General features: G+C 36.3%; 1 protein-coding gene across 1 annotated transcript; it reads left to right on the top strand.

Annotated features, from left to right (window-relative positions):
• The first annotated feature begins 8964 nt into the window (after positions 1 to 8964).
• On the top strand, positions 8965 to 13456 carry LOC116113933 (chaperone protein dnaJ GFA2, mitochondrial-like). The gene is made up of 18 exons (XM_031400091.1): positions 8965 to 9036; positions 9136 to 9229; positions 9391 to 9468; positions 9582 to 9667; positions 9767 to 9850; positions 9955 to 9993; positions 10229 to 10327; positions 10521 to 10574; positions 10659 to 10746; positions 10839 to 10903; positions 11070 to 11144; positions 11930 to 12002; positions 12277 to 12368; positions 12478 to 12549; positions 12782 to 12838; positions 12943 to 12991; positions 13171 to 13237; positions 13360 to 13456. The coding sequence occupies exons 1-18, from the start codon at positions 8971 to 8973 to the stop codon at positions 13454 to 13456; spliced, it is 1335 nt and encodes a 444-aa protein (XP_031255951.1). The 5' UTR covers positions 8965 to 8970.
• The last annotated feature ends 1879 nt before the right edge of the window (positions 13457 to 15335 follow it).

Here is a 15335-nt window from a genome sequence, read left to right as displayed (position 1 = left end):
GTTCCAACACTCGATCAATTGCACCCAGTGGGCTTTGTACAAATTTATCATAAATGTAGTACTGAAAACCTAAGGCCAAGGGGTAATTTAGTCTTAAGGGGCATTGGGTTCGCGGTAATGTCAGATTATTAGGGTAATGTCATCTTATATTATTTGATTACTACGTTTGGTTGTCAAGTAATATAAGATTCCGGTAATCTTCAAATATCATATAATTACTATTGGTATATTTGGAGGTAATCTGATTATCTTCATTTTCTTAAGTATTCAGAGATTACTAGGGTTCATTTTTTATTATAATTTATTTCTTATTAATAAATTTTGGACAAAATGTCCTCATTTTAAAATAAATTTACATTAATATCTTATTTTAATTTTACCCTTATTTAACTAAAATTTTGGACAATAATGTCCTTATATTAACAATTTACATACCACCACTGTCACTCAGCCACCACTGTCCCCCAGCCATCACCGTCGACAGCGGACACACCACCACGGACTGTCGTTGAAAACTCGTCGGAGTCTCTGAAAAAAACGAGTTTCGATGGGAGGCTTCGATATGGCCGTTTCCGGCCTATCAAGCCAGATTTAGCCGGAAATGGCCAAATCTATTCTGGCCATTAACTGCCATTCGAAGCCTCTTGGTCACGGTGAGTTGTTAATGGGGACTTTCGGAGACTTACAGTGGTGGTCTGCGTGGGCGGCAGAGATGGGGGTGATTTCGTAAAAATTAAAGTTTTACATAAGCAGGGTATTTTAACTAAGAGTAATGCTATACGTACTCACGATCTTACTACCTTTGTTAAAATTACATAGGGTACTCGTATTATGCTTATGATACTCGTACTATGCTTTATATTTACAAAGGTTAGTAGAGTCGTGATTACGCATAATATTTTGTTTAACCAAATCTGAAATATTGGGGGTTAAAAGAAATTATTCAAAAATGAATATTAAAAAAATATATATTAATATTATAAATAGGACAATTAGTAATTTAAATAACATACCCACCAATTTATTCCCATAACCAACATATTAATATAACATACCCACCAACTAACAAACACATTTCTTTAAAGATTCTTAGTAATCTTTCAAAGTAATCTATCTTTCCAGTAATCCACACTTCCCAGTAATCTAACATTCCTGAACAAACACCCCCTAAATTGTATTTGGTCATTACCTGAAGCAATCTCATTTCAATGTTTTAAACCCCACTTGGTGAAACTCAGGCAAAGTTGCTGGGTCTTGGGTTGATCGATTGACAAAAACTTCTAAAATTAGCAAAAACACCTCTAAAAATTATAATCAAGTTCTATAAGTTTGAAATTTAGCAAACACCTCTAAAAACAAATCGGTCGTGATGGTTGGCGGTGGCAACACCCCAGATGCAATTTCAATCGTCCTTTGAGTCAATTTCCCTTAAAATATATCTAAGACCTGATCGAAATAGATTCGATTTTGGCTAGATCTCATCTCATCGACGCCAGCGTTGGCATTCCAAGTAGATAATTGTTTTAAACTGGACCGCTCCTTAACCCGGTCAAGGCTGGTTCTCGTTGACTGGTCCAACCGGTTGGACCGGCCAGTCTGATCGATATACAACATACACATCTCTGAATAATTTTTCAGTCCTTATAAGTTTGAAACTTGCAAATGTACCCTAAAATGGCGCATGGTCCCTGTATGTATGAAATATCCTGCAGCTTTTATTATTATTATTTTTTTCTCTCTCCCTATCACTTTCACCTTTGTCCTTTTTTTCTCTCTCCCCATAAATTTTCTTCTTTCTCCTTTTTTTTCTCTCCCCGTCACTTGCTTCTTTCTCTATCCATTTCCCTCTTTCTCTGGTAATTTTTTTTTCTCTTCTCTTTCTTCTTTCTTCTTCCTTCCTCTTTCTCTTCGTCTCCTCTTCTCTTTCTTCTAATCTTCTTTCCTCTATTCTCTTCGTCTGCTCTTCTCTTTCTTCTCCCTTCCCTTCCCTTACTTCTTCTTCTTTAAACGTAGATTTTAGAGTAGTGAAAGAAAATGAAGACGAAAATAGAAGATGTAATTTGGTCTTTGGAGATGAAATGTATTGAAATAAAATGGAGAATGTTTGCTGGCGTAATGAAATCGAGAATGAAACGGTGCTGCAATTTGGTTTAGGAATTGGGATCATATTACCCCAAAGTGAATCGTTTTAAAATCCAGACCGGTTTTACTCGCGGTTTTGTACTGTTCCACCGGTTTAAAGTGGGTTTTATGCCTTTTACGGTTTTCATGTTAACTCAGACCAGAGTTAAGGCCGGGTCCTGCGTCATGATCGATCCGATCCAGGTTTTAAAACGAAGGCCAGATCTCATTGACCCGACGTTGACAACCCTCCCCATCACCCAGAAATTACTCCCCTCTTCCCCACCCAAAACCCACCTCACCCCCGTTAGCCTTGCCAAGCCGGCAAAGCCGGTTGTTGTCGCTGCCAATTTTGTTCGATTTCTGTCGATTTACTCACCAGAAATCAATTTCGTCACCACCATTGCATTCACTGACACTTTTTCTTCAAAAGCCCCAACATCCCGCCGTCAATTGTTTGTCAATCATCCTCTAAAATCCTAGGGTTTTGGGTGAATAGGAAAATATAAACCAACCCGTTGAAGCTTTCGGGTCTCGGCTGAATCGGTTAAATCGTCAGGTCGGGCCGGTTTTTAAACATTGGCTCATTTATCAGAAGTTTTAGTGAGCACATCTTTGTATGACAATCTTTAACATTTTTTGTTCCTAAAAAACAAAAATTCACTTTACTCTCGAGTCTTTGACATTAAAGCTTTGTTTTAAAACCTGGATCAGACCGACTGTCGGATCGATCTGCCGGGACCCAGCACTTCTCTGGTTCGGTTTAGGTTTTAGGGGTTTTTTTGTAATGTTTCAAATTTATAGGGACTCATTGTAATTTTTAGGGGTGTTTTGGAGATATGTCAAAAGTTAGGTTTTGGTAATTTTTGGGTATTTAAAATAATAAAAAATTTAGGGACTAATTTGAAAATTTTAGAGGTATTTTTGCATATATAAAAATTTAGGGATTGATATCAATTTTAAAAAATAAAATTTTGCTGACATCACTGGTCCACCGGTTGACCAGTTGACCCATGACCCATAGCAGAATGGGTTGCCCTCTGGTCCAGGTTTTAAACAATGCATTAGCAAAGAATGGGAAAAAAAAACCTTTGTGTTTTCATTGTACCCATTTAACTCAATACCACATTCCAAGGGGTGGAATGAGCCAAGCTGAGCTTTGGTTGTTCAAACTCGCTCAGCTCCCACATTGTTGAGCTCGACACAGTAAAAGCAAGCAAGCAGCTCTAGGTCGGGCTCGAGCTCAGCAGAAGCTCGCATGCATAAAGTTGGGTGTTCGTTGGGATTCTTCGAACACCTGGTGCACAAGCAGTAGGAAAAATGGGTCAGAAAAAATCACTCAATCAACACAAAACACTCCAAAGAAAACAAACCGTTTTCGCCCCAAAACTTCAAAATTACTCCAATCAAAACCCAACACAAATCACACAAGACTCCTAGAACCCAACGACGATCGAAGACAAACTGGGTCCGGTTGTTTAGGTTTTGAAAGGGGAGGCCAATAATCTTTTGGTGGTGGAGGTTGGAATTTGGTGTGACAGTTGGTCGGATTTGACTTGAGGGGAACATCCGCCTCGCTCCAGTAATTACTTGATTGTCGACGATTTGTGGGTTCAATGAGAACATGGAAGAAGGGGTTTGGTAGGGAAGATCGAGGAAGCACATGATGGTGACGGGGGTTCAACGATTCTAGAATCTTCGTGGGCACAAAAAGGCAGTCATGAATTTGTGTAAGTTAATTAATAATATAAAAAATCGTTGTAGCTTCTAAACCAAAACAGAGATGTGGGATCGACAATGATGGATGATTGGGGGTAATGAGGTGGCATAGATGTGGGGTGGCTAGGTGCATTGGTCGCACAATCACGAGGCTTCACGGCATGAGGAGAAGAGGGTTGGAGCAATGGCTTGGTGTAAAAGACAGATGGGTTTAGTTTTTAGTGTTGATTGTTCAGGGGTGTTTGTCAATTTTAAAAACTATAAAAATAACTATCGTCCCCTATTAGTTCAAAAATCACATATACCCTCGAACTCCCTGAAACGTACGAGCCTGGCAACTGAGCATTGACTGTACAAATCAGCTTCCTGCATGACCGAGTCGCTCGTCTTGCAACTCACTCTTTGACACCCCTACACTCCACCACACTCCAATCTTTCCACAATTTCATTTTTCTCGACATCCATTTCTTCCATAACCCATGATTGTTGATGAAATTCAAGTTTGAATGGGGTTAAAGGAATTTAAATGAGCTTATTTTAAAAACCCTTATTGATTTGAAACGTCGTAACAATAATTATGTTGAACATATACCCTTCTATTAATTCTTGAAGGTTGTTAAGAATGGTAATGGTAATGCAATTTTTCTATACATAATATTTGAATACTTTCTTTTTAGAATGTTTTCTCAAGTCATGTGAAAAAAATTGCAAAACTTGTGGTAATAAAATCAATCCCCCAACGAGGAATGATGAGTTCAATAAATAAAAATAAATATATTATATCAAACTATTCGAATCACATGCATCAGTGCATGGCAGTTTATGATCTATCAGGAGACCCAGATTTTGGCAAAAATTTAGATACAGATTGATTCACTACCACTTTCAATATTCCCTTCTACCTTGTAAGATGGGGTGGCTCCTCTCTCTAAAGACTTTTCAGAAACCCAAAAAAAAAAAAAAAAAAAAAAAATGCTACTTCCACAACATATGCAAAAAAAAATTACTTCCAAGCTTTGTTAAAATTTCCGGATCTTTAAGCCAAATAATTGAATCTCTACCTTTCAAAACTTCAGGATGTTAATTTAGTTTTGTTTTCTGCTTTTGTTTTTTCTTCTTGGAATCTAAGGATGTTAAACCCTTGCCCAACCCGGCAGAGGTTGACCACCTTGCTCTGATGATGATATATCCTTTTTGGCATCTGCTGCTGCTGGGTCTTCGAAGGATCGCCGTTGGCTTCCTTCTTTGGGACATCAGTGCCCCACTACCATTGGCATCAGGGGTAATTCCCGAGTTTATGATGTTAAGGAGCTGAGTAAGTGGCGGTAAAGCTTGGGCTGGAAGACCATGTGGGCGAATCAAGAGACCCTTTGCTGCAGCTTTTTTTCTTACTTCAGCTGCTGCACGAGCTGCCTTTCATCAAATCCCCTTCCCGAGAATGTCTCACCAAGTACTGCTGCATTAAGTGATTGTTGACAGAGTACCAAACCTCCAGACCCTCCAGCCGCGGCTACAGCTTGGAAAGCATGTTCAAATCAGGATTGGCCTGTCAATGCAAAGTTCTCAAATCAACATGCCACAACTGAACACAACATTTCTTAAGATAAAGATTTATTATGATAAGAAACAAAAAAATAAATAATGGAGGGATGTGACACTGGGATCAAGTAGGTTAATAATCCTTCAAGATATCAATAGCCTTTTGTGTCGAAGCTGTATTAAACGCCTGTCCTTTCGTTTTTTGTACATTCATCTGAGACAAGAATTTAAGAATTCAAAACCAAAAAACGATAAGAGGAGAGGAGCACTATCCATTCTCTATCCTCAAAACAATGGTTTTGGACTGGGATCTGTTTAGAACCAGAATTAATAACTATTCTCCAGTAGTCAAGTAGGGGTTTTCATACCACATGAAATGTGAATTTTAAAAATTAGAAAAAGAAATGCAAGCAATTATAATGTAATCATTCCTAATAATTTCTAGAAACACTTCCGCAACACAAATATGGATATCCTGCTGAAAAGGCAGCACTGCATGTTTTCCAACTGACACAGTTTCTTTACTTCTGAAAACAAAACTACTTAAAACAGAGGCTGAATAAGGAAAAACACAAATATTCTATATATACGGACAGAGACGAGAGGGTTCATCTTTCTCATTCTGTTGCTTAAGATGCTATTACCTGAACTTCCCGCTCTTAAATGTCTTCATCCAATTTTGTGAGTCTTTTGTCCTGGAATCCTCCTCACCAAGTTGTTTGACAAGTATACATAGGTTTTCTTTTTCATGCTGATAATAACAAAAGCTCAAATCAGTCAGCTCATTTGATAGCAGTTCACTATACACCAGACAAATAATTCCTATAAGACAAACCTGGTGAGACAGTTTGAAGGCACCCATGCATTTGAATGCGATGGCAAGGGCATGATAGCAACAGCGGTCTGTATATGCTCCTCACCTAGAAGCCTCTCATTCTTTTTCAAGGCCTCTTGCAAATAACGGAGCTTGTGTCCATCTTCCCAATGTCCTGGTACATCATTGCAACATTAATGAAAGTTGCAGCCACATCAGGATGATCTGGGCCGATGAAGACTCCAAGAGCAATGCCCGGACATGTGCCGTAGTGCAGCTCTGTTTGGTTAAGTCCATGATAGAAAGAGCCATATTGCCATAGCTGCGAACATATCAAAGACCAAAATGAGTTGACAATTTGCCCAGAAAAGATGAAATGAAGGAAAGTTATGCTGATGTTGGAAGTGAAGTTCAAAATCATTCTATCACAACTGACATGAAATGCCTCACATTTTACACAATTTAAAGGATACTGTAAATTTTATCAGATGTTTGCCTCCATTTATGACTTGCACACTTCATTTAGTTCATATAATTAATCATAGGCATAAAAATTTCAAGATCTAAGAAACTCCATTCTGAAGTTAATATTAAAGATAGTACATGGTAAAAACTCACTAAACAATATGAGGATAGTAAACAAAATGAAGATAGCAAACATAATGACTGTACCTGTGAGCAGTATCAGGGTGGTCAAGACCCAAGCAACGTTCATTTATAATTAGTTCCTTGTGCGTGTTGCATAATGGCTCCAGCCATGTCTCCTGCGTGATACAAAACCATGGCAAGGTACCTGAACATTTGAGAAAGAGTTTCAGCACACTGATACCATACATCAAGCAGCACAGTTTATTAATTATGAAAGCAACAGTGTTAACATAACAGTTACAATAGTTGACTTTTCAACATGACAACCTTGGATTTTTGAAAAACTTAGCCCAGTTTGCTCATTGATGCATAAAATCTAAGCCTGAACTCACCATCAAGCTCATCTAAATAATGATCCCAAACCTAAACTCCTGCTTCCCTTCACAAGCCTTATTATCTATATACTGCTAGTGTTTTAATTCTACTCAGAGGATCCAACAAATCATATTTCATTGAAAATAATAATGCCACTTTCTGATTTTTAAATGATCTTTTTGAACATAAAAATATAAGGGATGGAAGACATGGCTCTATAAAAATGGTCCTTCACTCATTCCCATAATTTGAAGCAGTCATTTAACGGCATGCAACAGCATGGGGCTACCTTGTTCCCAGGTTTCTGGAACAATTTTGTTTAATAATTATATTGGTTACATCATATATTTTCAAAATTTTCATCGGATGTGAAGACCAGGGATTTTATGCTCCATTTGTCTTAAACATAAACCTAGCATAGGCATCCTACTTTCAGCTGTAAATTTCAAGCCCTGAGTTGAGCTAAAGCTCCAGGCTCTAATAATTAAGATATTCAGGTACTAAGTTCAACTCACCGCAGTCCTAGCTACAATAGAAAGTACTGGTAAACAACATGATTTGATGACACTAATATAAGCCAGCATGTGTAGAGGTAAAAAAAATTGCATAATGATTGAAGTGAGGTAACTACCGACAGCAGTTGGCAACCTCCCGATGCATTGGACCATTCACCTGAAATCCATTCAAGAAAGAATGAGATATACACACACAATAATCTTTGAAAAGCACATAACAAAAGTGATGAACATACCTGTTGAAGTATTGAAAATGCCTCAGAAAACAATGTGTAGGCTTCACTAAGCAGACCCTGAGACAGAAAGTGGCAGAAGTTAACCACATTTATCTCCAAAAAGATTATCAGATCATGTTCGTCTAGCAGCCTTGGATCAGAGTTCTACAATCCAATGCAGTAGCAAATCTTATATAGCACATAATTCAGTGACTGAAACCATTATGTACATTAACATATTACTAATATCATTAACTTCCACACTATTGATATAATTCAAATTTCAAATGTATGCTTATTAATTTAACAAATAATGATATGTCAGCAATCTGATCCAAACATATATTATGCCAGCTATAAGAAATATATGGCTTAATTCCACTACTAGAACAATGTTCAGGAGTTCCCTCAGTTACTTTAATAACTTCTGAAATCAAGTATTTTCATTTCTAAATTTGACAAAGTTGATAACTCCAAATTATGGATCCCTTGCCGAGGGTCATGAGTACGTAAGAGCACAATTACCTCAGATAATTGAGCTTTCCCCATTTCAACAAGGTTCTTAGCTTCAGAACATACAGGACTGAATGCTTCACTACTGGCTGGAGATTAAGGATATCTGAAGTTTGGAAAGGTGTTCAGCATTGAAATCATATTGCGGCTGCAATGCTTATGCCCACCTATTAAAGAACCATATTTAGATAGAAGCTCAAACTCAAGTCCAGAACACATTAAGACAAACAAATTAGAACATAATTAAGTATACGAAACATAAGTAGTAGACAGAAGGCAGATACCAAGGTATTAAAAAGTTGTGAACTCATGCTAAATTCAACTATAGCTAATCTGACAAGTTAATAGAGATGCAACACCCATGCATTAATATGAAGAAACCAACAGCTGTGGCAAGGCAAAATATATTGGCCAATCCACAACCATTGATCAAGAATCATCTAAAGGAAAATTTAGTAAAGAAGTGCTTAAAATATTTGGCAAAAGAATTGCCGAGGCAGACAGCCCAACTAATTTTCAGCATGTTTTTTAACATCCACGTGGAGAACAGGTGCCAGAGACTCATTCACAGATGGTTCGAACTAGACTTCTTCACTCATTCTCTCGGAGACTTTTTGAGGATTCTCGAAATTATTCAGTATGTGCCCTTCTTTCCCTTCTTCACTCTTTTCCAGTTTTAGATTTGTTTTTTAATTTTTTTTTTTTATATGGAAGTTAACGTTTTGATTGGTTCTAGGTATTGAAGAATGTAATTGGCGGCAGTCACAGGAGCTTCAATACTGGTGCTTGTAACCCAGTTTGGGTTACGGGAAATTCCGCTTTTAAAAACGGTTATCTTTCAAATTTTTCGTTCTTTTTTTAAATGAAAGTTGAAATATTGTATAGTGTTGTATGCGTGTGTGTGTTTTTTGGTGAAGGAAGGCCTTGTGTTGGATTGAAGTATTGTTAAAACAGTAATCTTTGTTTTCTTCTGACTTTGTGCTAATTGCAGTTAATAATCATCGAAACTGCTTGCTGTTTGGTCTTCTGAATAGCAATTTGGGTGCAACGAGGTCAATCCATGGCACTGGTAATTAGTAGCTTCTATTGTTTTTTGTTTAGTCTTTGTTTTTCTATTCTGCATAATGGAATTGTTAGAAACAAAATTACTGAAAGTTTTTACTGGTTTTCGTGCTTGTTTAGCTTCTATGTCTGCAAGAGATTATTATGATATGCTTGGTGTGAGCAAGAATGCAACTGCATCTGAAATAAAGAAAGCTTACTATGGGGTATGTTTTTGCTTCCAGGCTAAGGGCTGACTTGCACAATTAGTTTACTCTCTTGTGTTTCATGAACTTAATTATTGTTTATTTTGTTATTATTTGCAGCTAGCAAAGAAGCTCCATCCGGATACAAACAAAGATGACCCTGAAGCTGAAAAGAAGTTTCAAGAAGTTTCAAAGGCATACGAGGTGAGTTTGCTTAATTAGGATCATGGAAATTGGAAACATTGCCCTAGCCTATTTTGCATTTACATGATTGACTTACTGAAACCTTTATTTTTGTTTTGTTCTAGGTTTTGAAAGATGAGGAGAAGCGTGGCATCTATGATCAGGTAGCTCATCTTAATTTTTGTTTTACCTTTGGTTAAGTTGCAAATTATTGTTTACAACATTTTGGCTAAAATATTTTTTTCTTAAGTTCAATTTAGAAATAGACTTTGTTACTCAGCTAATTTTTTCATTTATATTTCTTATGTTAGATTTTATAATATTTCATGATTTTCCGTATTCCTTTACTCAAAGACCTTATTAGCAATTATTAGCATTGCTTGTGTGTGTGTCATATAGGTTGGTCATGAAGCATTTGTGCACCAAGAAACTAATGGTGGTCCAGGGCATAATGGTGGTTTTGGGAATCCGTTCGAGGACATCTTCAATATGGAGAATGTAACAACTTCTTCTGAAGCTTTTTTTCTTTATTGTGTCAAATTATTTCCCTTCCTCTTTCTACTTAGAAACCTAATATTTTGTGCATATTTTATTTGAAGTTAACATTTAATGATTCGTTTGTTCAGAGTTAAATTGTTGAAGTCTAATACGATTTTCATGCTTATGGTGTTTATTTGTCTATAATGGCCAGATCTTCAACATGAAAGATTTTTTCAGCAACAGAATGAGTGGCCAAGATGTCAAGGTGATCATTCTTATTTATTTTCCCGTATTCAGTGCTTTGTTTTGTGCTTGAAAGTTGAATCACTGACATGTCATCAATGAATAGGTTGCAGTTGAGCTATCTTTCATGGAAGCTGTACAGGGGTGTTCCAAAACTGTCACATTTGAAACAGAGTTGCCTTGTGAAGCTTGCGGTATGCATATTATCTGTTAGATCCTAATTTAGATTAGAAAGAAAGGTTCCCAATTTAGTTTTGTTTTCTTATACTGTTTTGGCATTTTGCAGGTGGAGAAGGTGTCCCTCCTGGAGTTAAACCTGAAAAATGTAGGCGGTGTAAGGGCTCAGGCATGGTGAGTCTTACTAGAGTTACAGATAACGTGCAAACCGACATATGTGCATACACCTCACATTTATTGTCTGTATTATTTTTTTTATAATATTTATAAATGATGATTATAACTGTTAAGGCAGATATAACAAATTTGTGTTGCTTGTTATATGCTTGTTACATTGCAGGAGTTTATACAAAATGGCTTTATTACCATTAATCAAACTTGTCGACAGTGTGGTGGAAGGGGTCAAATTGTAACGGTATGTTACACCTGCTTTGTGATCTCATGTTCAGTAAATTTTTTTGTTAAAACATATATGAACAAATATGATCTGCCTCCATGTGACCATCAATTAAACTGGTTTTGTTTTCTTGGCATGATTGCATAAATTATTTGATGCTGCTATTTGGTACATGAGGAGCAGTAGTTATCTTGTTAGTTATTTGCCACTTGCCTATCTCATAAATGCGGGTTAGAGGTGACATTTATCATTTTGGATCAGATTTTTGTAAAATAAAGTACATCATGTCTTAATCTGAGAAGGGTAAATGGTGTTGGAATTAAAGGAAACCTATACTCATATACATGTGTGGGTGAAAAAAAAAAAAAAAAAATTAATCCACTGGGCTAAGCAATTAATGTAGAAAGCAGTGTGATACATATTACTGATTTGGAAAATTAATGCTTTTAATGGTAAGTAACCATTTTAAAAGATTTGGTTAATTACATATTTAATATATTTAGCATTGTATATTGCAATCTTGTTATGCTAATAAGTTACTTAATTGAAGCTTGTGGCTTCACTGTGCATATTGTGCTGGAGACTGCTTTATGGCTTGAACTTACTTTTTAAGATTATAGAGAGTTTTAAAATTGATAATTTAATTATGTTAAGGTGGTTGCTGTGTGAAAAACTAATTTTCCACATCAAATGGGTCAAATACTATACTGAACAACATCTATTCTTGTAAGACATTAGTGTAAGTGTTTTCTTTATGCCCTTTATCCGCATCTTTTTAACTCTATTATTGTTGTTGGTATCAGAGCTTGTGTAAAGCTTGCAAAGGAACTAGAGTGGTGAAAGGATCAAAGGCAGTGAAATTGGATATTATGCCGGGTACTTTTTAAATCTTGAAGCACTGATGGTTGCTTTACTAGAGCCTAGAAGTTCATCATTTTTGTTTCAATACGTTTAGATACTGGGTCCATCTCTTGCCTGCTTGCAAACGAATGTTTGTATCTGCATCTTCTTATGCATGATTGTCTAATATACACCCAAGTTTTTTCTGTTGTGAGTTTTATGTCAGAGATCTGAGTGTGCAATGCATCCTGGAATGTTTTCTGTTCTTTTCTTACTTTGGTTATGCGAGTTTACTTGAATGTATCTTCAGGAGTTGACAACAACGAAACTTTAAAGGTCTTCAGAAGCGGCGGAGCAGATCCTGATGGAAATCAACCTGGGGATCTTTATGTTACCATCAAGGTTAATCTCTTAGCTTCTTATGTTATGTATTATGTCATACAGTTAGAGTGAGTTTATTTTGTTACTTGTTAAATTGCAAACCTTTGTTGTATTCTTTTTAATCCTGCAGGTCAGGGAAGATCCTGTTTTCCGTAGAGAAGGTGCTAACATTCATGTAGATGCTGTTTTGAGTGTCACTCAGGTAAACTGTTTTCTTGTATTTTTCTTGGCTTTACAAAGAATGAGATGCTAATCTATGAAGATCTCAAGAGTGTGTGATATCTAGTTCTTCATAAAATTTTGTCTTCCTTCTTGTACTGAAGCCTGTGGATTTCCTTCTTAACTTAAAACAGTGTGCTTTTTTTTTTTTTTTAATTATGTGTCCTATAATCTCTTTAATATTTATTGAAGTCCATTGGATTGTTATTGTACAGGCGATTTTGGGAGGAACCATTCAGGTCCCAACTCTAACCGGAGATGTTGTACTTAAGGTTTGTTGAAATCTTATGGATTGACCATCTTATATGACTGGTTTCTGTAGATACTTTTTTCTTCCATCTGTTGCGGTAAAATAAAATTTATATTATATCTGCAGGTACGCCCTGGCACCCAACCAGGTCAGAAGGTGGTTCTGAAGAGCAAAGGTTTGAATATTACATTAATGCTTCCTTTTATTATTTATTTCTTTACATGGTTTCTCATGCGTATTTTGTCCTTTTGAAGATCGTTTCTGATAATGTGTTTATTTTCTCTGCTTCAGGATGTTATATCAAATGCAATACGCCAATTATCTGACTATATTTATGATTGTTTTGTCTTTCAGGGATTAAAACAAGAAACTCTTTTGCATTTGGCGATCAATATGTGCACTACAATGTCAGCATTCCAACGTAAGTCTATGTTTTCAGACAGTATTTTACACTTTGATAGTATCTGTACCCATCCCCAAATTTAGCTGGACATCATATTTGCTTCTGTGTCAATGTCTTATTTTGTAAGCGTTTCCATGTAGGAATCTGACCCAGAGACAACGTCAATTGATTGAAGAGTTTGCCAAAGAAGAGCAAGGTGAATACGATAGGCATGCTGCTGCTGGAGCATCCAGATGAAACACCAATCCAATCGATCAAATTCTTTGGGTGTCATTTTAGTCCCGTTTTGTGGAACAAAAAGGAATAGGAGGAAAAGCAAAGTAACCTCATGAGTAATCCACCTGCTTTGAAAGTTTTATAGGAGAAATTTTGAGTTGGATTTGACCTATTTTTTATTTGTAACGCATGTAATATTTATTCCCAAAACAGATAATACAAATTATTTTGAGTTCCAACACTCGATCAATTTGCACCCAGTGGGCTTTTGTACATAATTTATCATAAATGTAGTACTGAAAACCTGAAGGCCAAGGGGATAATTTAGTCTTAAGGGGGCATTGGGTTCGCGGTAATGTCAGATTATTAGGGTAATGTCATCTTATATTATTTGATTACTACGTTTGGTTGTCAAGTAATATAAGATTCCGGTAATCTTCAAATATCAATAGTAATTACTATTGGTAATATTGGAGGTAATCTGATTATCTTCATTTTCTTAGGTATTCAGAGATTACTAGGGTTATCATTTTTTATTATAATTTTATTTCTTATTAATGAAAATTTTGGACAATAATGTCCTCATTTTAAAATAAATTTACATTAATATCTTATTTTAATTTTACCCTTATTTAACTAAAATTTTGGACAATAATGTCCTTATATTTAAAACAATTTACATACCACCACTGTCACTCAGCCACCACTGTCACCCAGCCATCACCGTCGACAGCGGACAACCACCACGGACTGTCGTTGAAAACTCGTCGGAGTCTCTGAAAAAGAACGAGTTTCGATGGGAGGCTTCGATATGGCCGTTTCCGGCCATATCAAGCCAGATTTAGCCGGAAATGGCCAAATCTATTCTGGCCATTAACTGCCATATCGAAGCCTCTTGGTCACGGTGAGTTGTTAATGGGGACTTTCGGAGACTTACAGTGGTGGTCTGCGGTGGCGGCAGGAGATGGGGGTGATTTCGTAATAAATTAAAGTTTTACATAAGCAGGGGTATTTTAACTAAGAGTAATGCTATACGTACTCACGATCTTACTAACCTTTGTTAAAATTACATATGGTACTCGTATTATGCTTATGATACTCGTACTATGCTTTATATTTACAAAGGTTAGTAAGATTCGTGAGTACGCATAATATTATTGTTTAACCAAATCTGAAATATTGGGGGTTAAAAGAAATTATTCAAAAATGAATATTAAAAATAATATTATATTAATATTTATAAATAGGACAATTTAGTAATTTAAATAACATACCCACCAATTTATTCCCCATAACCAAACATATTAATATAACATACCCACCAACTAACCAAACACATTTTCTTAAAGATTCTTAGTAATCTTTCAAAGTAATCTATCTTTCCAGTAATCCAACATTCCCAGTAATCTAACATTCCTGAACCAAACACCCCCTAAATTGTATTTGGTCATTACCTGAAGGCAATCTCATTTCAATGTTTTAAAACCCAACTTGGGGTGAAACTCAGGCAAAGTTGCTGGGTCTTGGGTTGATCGATTGACAAAAACTTCTAAAATTTAGCAAATACACCTCTAAAAATTATAATCAAGTTTCTATAAGTTTGAAATTTAGCAAACACGCTCTAAAAACAAATCGGTCAGTGATTGGTTGGCGGTGGCAACACCCCAGATGCAATTTCAATCGTCCTTTGAGTCAATTTCCCTTAAAATATATCTAAGACCTGATCGAAATAGATTCGATTTTGGCTAGATCTCATCTCATCGACGCCAGCGTTGGCATTCCAAGCTAGATAATTGTTTTAAAAATCGGACCGCTCCTTAACCCGGTCAAGGGGCTGGTTCTCGGGTTGACTGGTCCAACCGGTTGGACCGGCCAGTCTGATCGATATACAACATACACA

Source organism: Pistacia vera, unplaced genomic scaffold, assembly GCF_008641045.1.
Source record: "Pistacia vera cultivar Batoury unplaced genomic scaffold, PisVer_v2 Contig692, whole genome shotgun sequence".
Taxonomy (NCBI): domain Eukaryota; kingdom Viridiplantae; phylum Streptophyta; class Magnoliopsida; order Sapindales; family Anacardiaceae; genus Pistacia; species Pistacia vera.
Note: the sequence above shows the minus strand (reverse complement) of the source record. Positions and strands in the feature narration are given on the sequence as shown.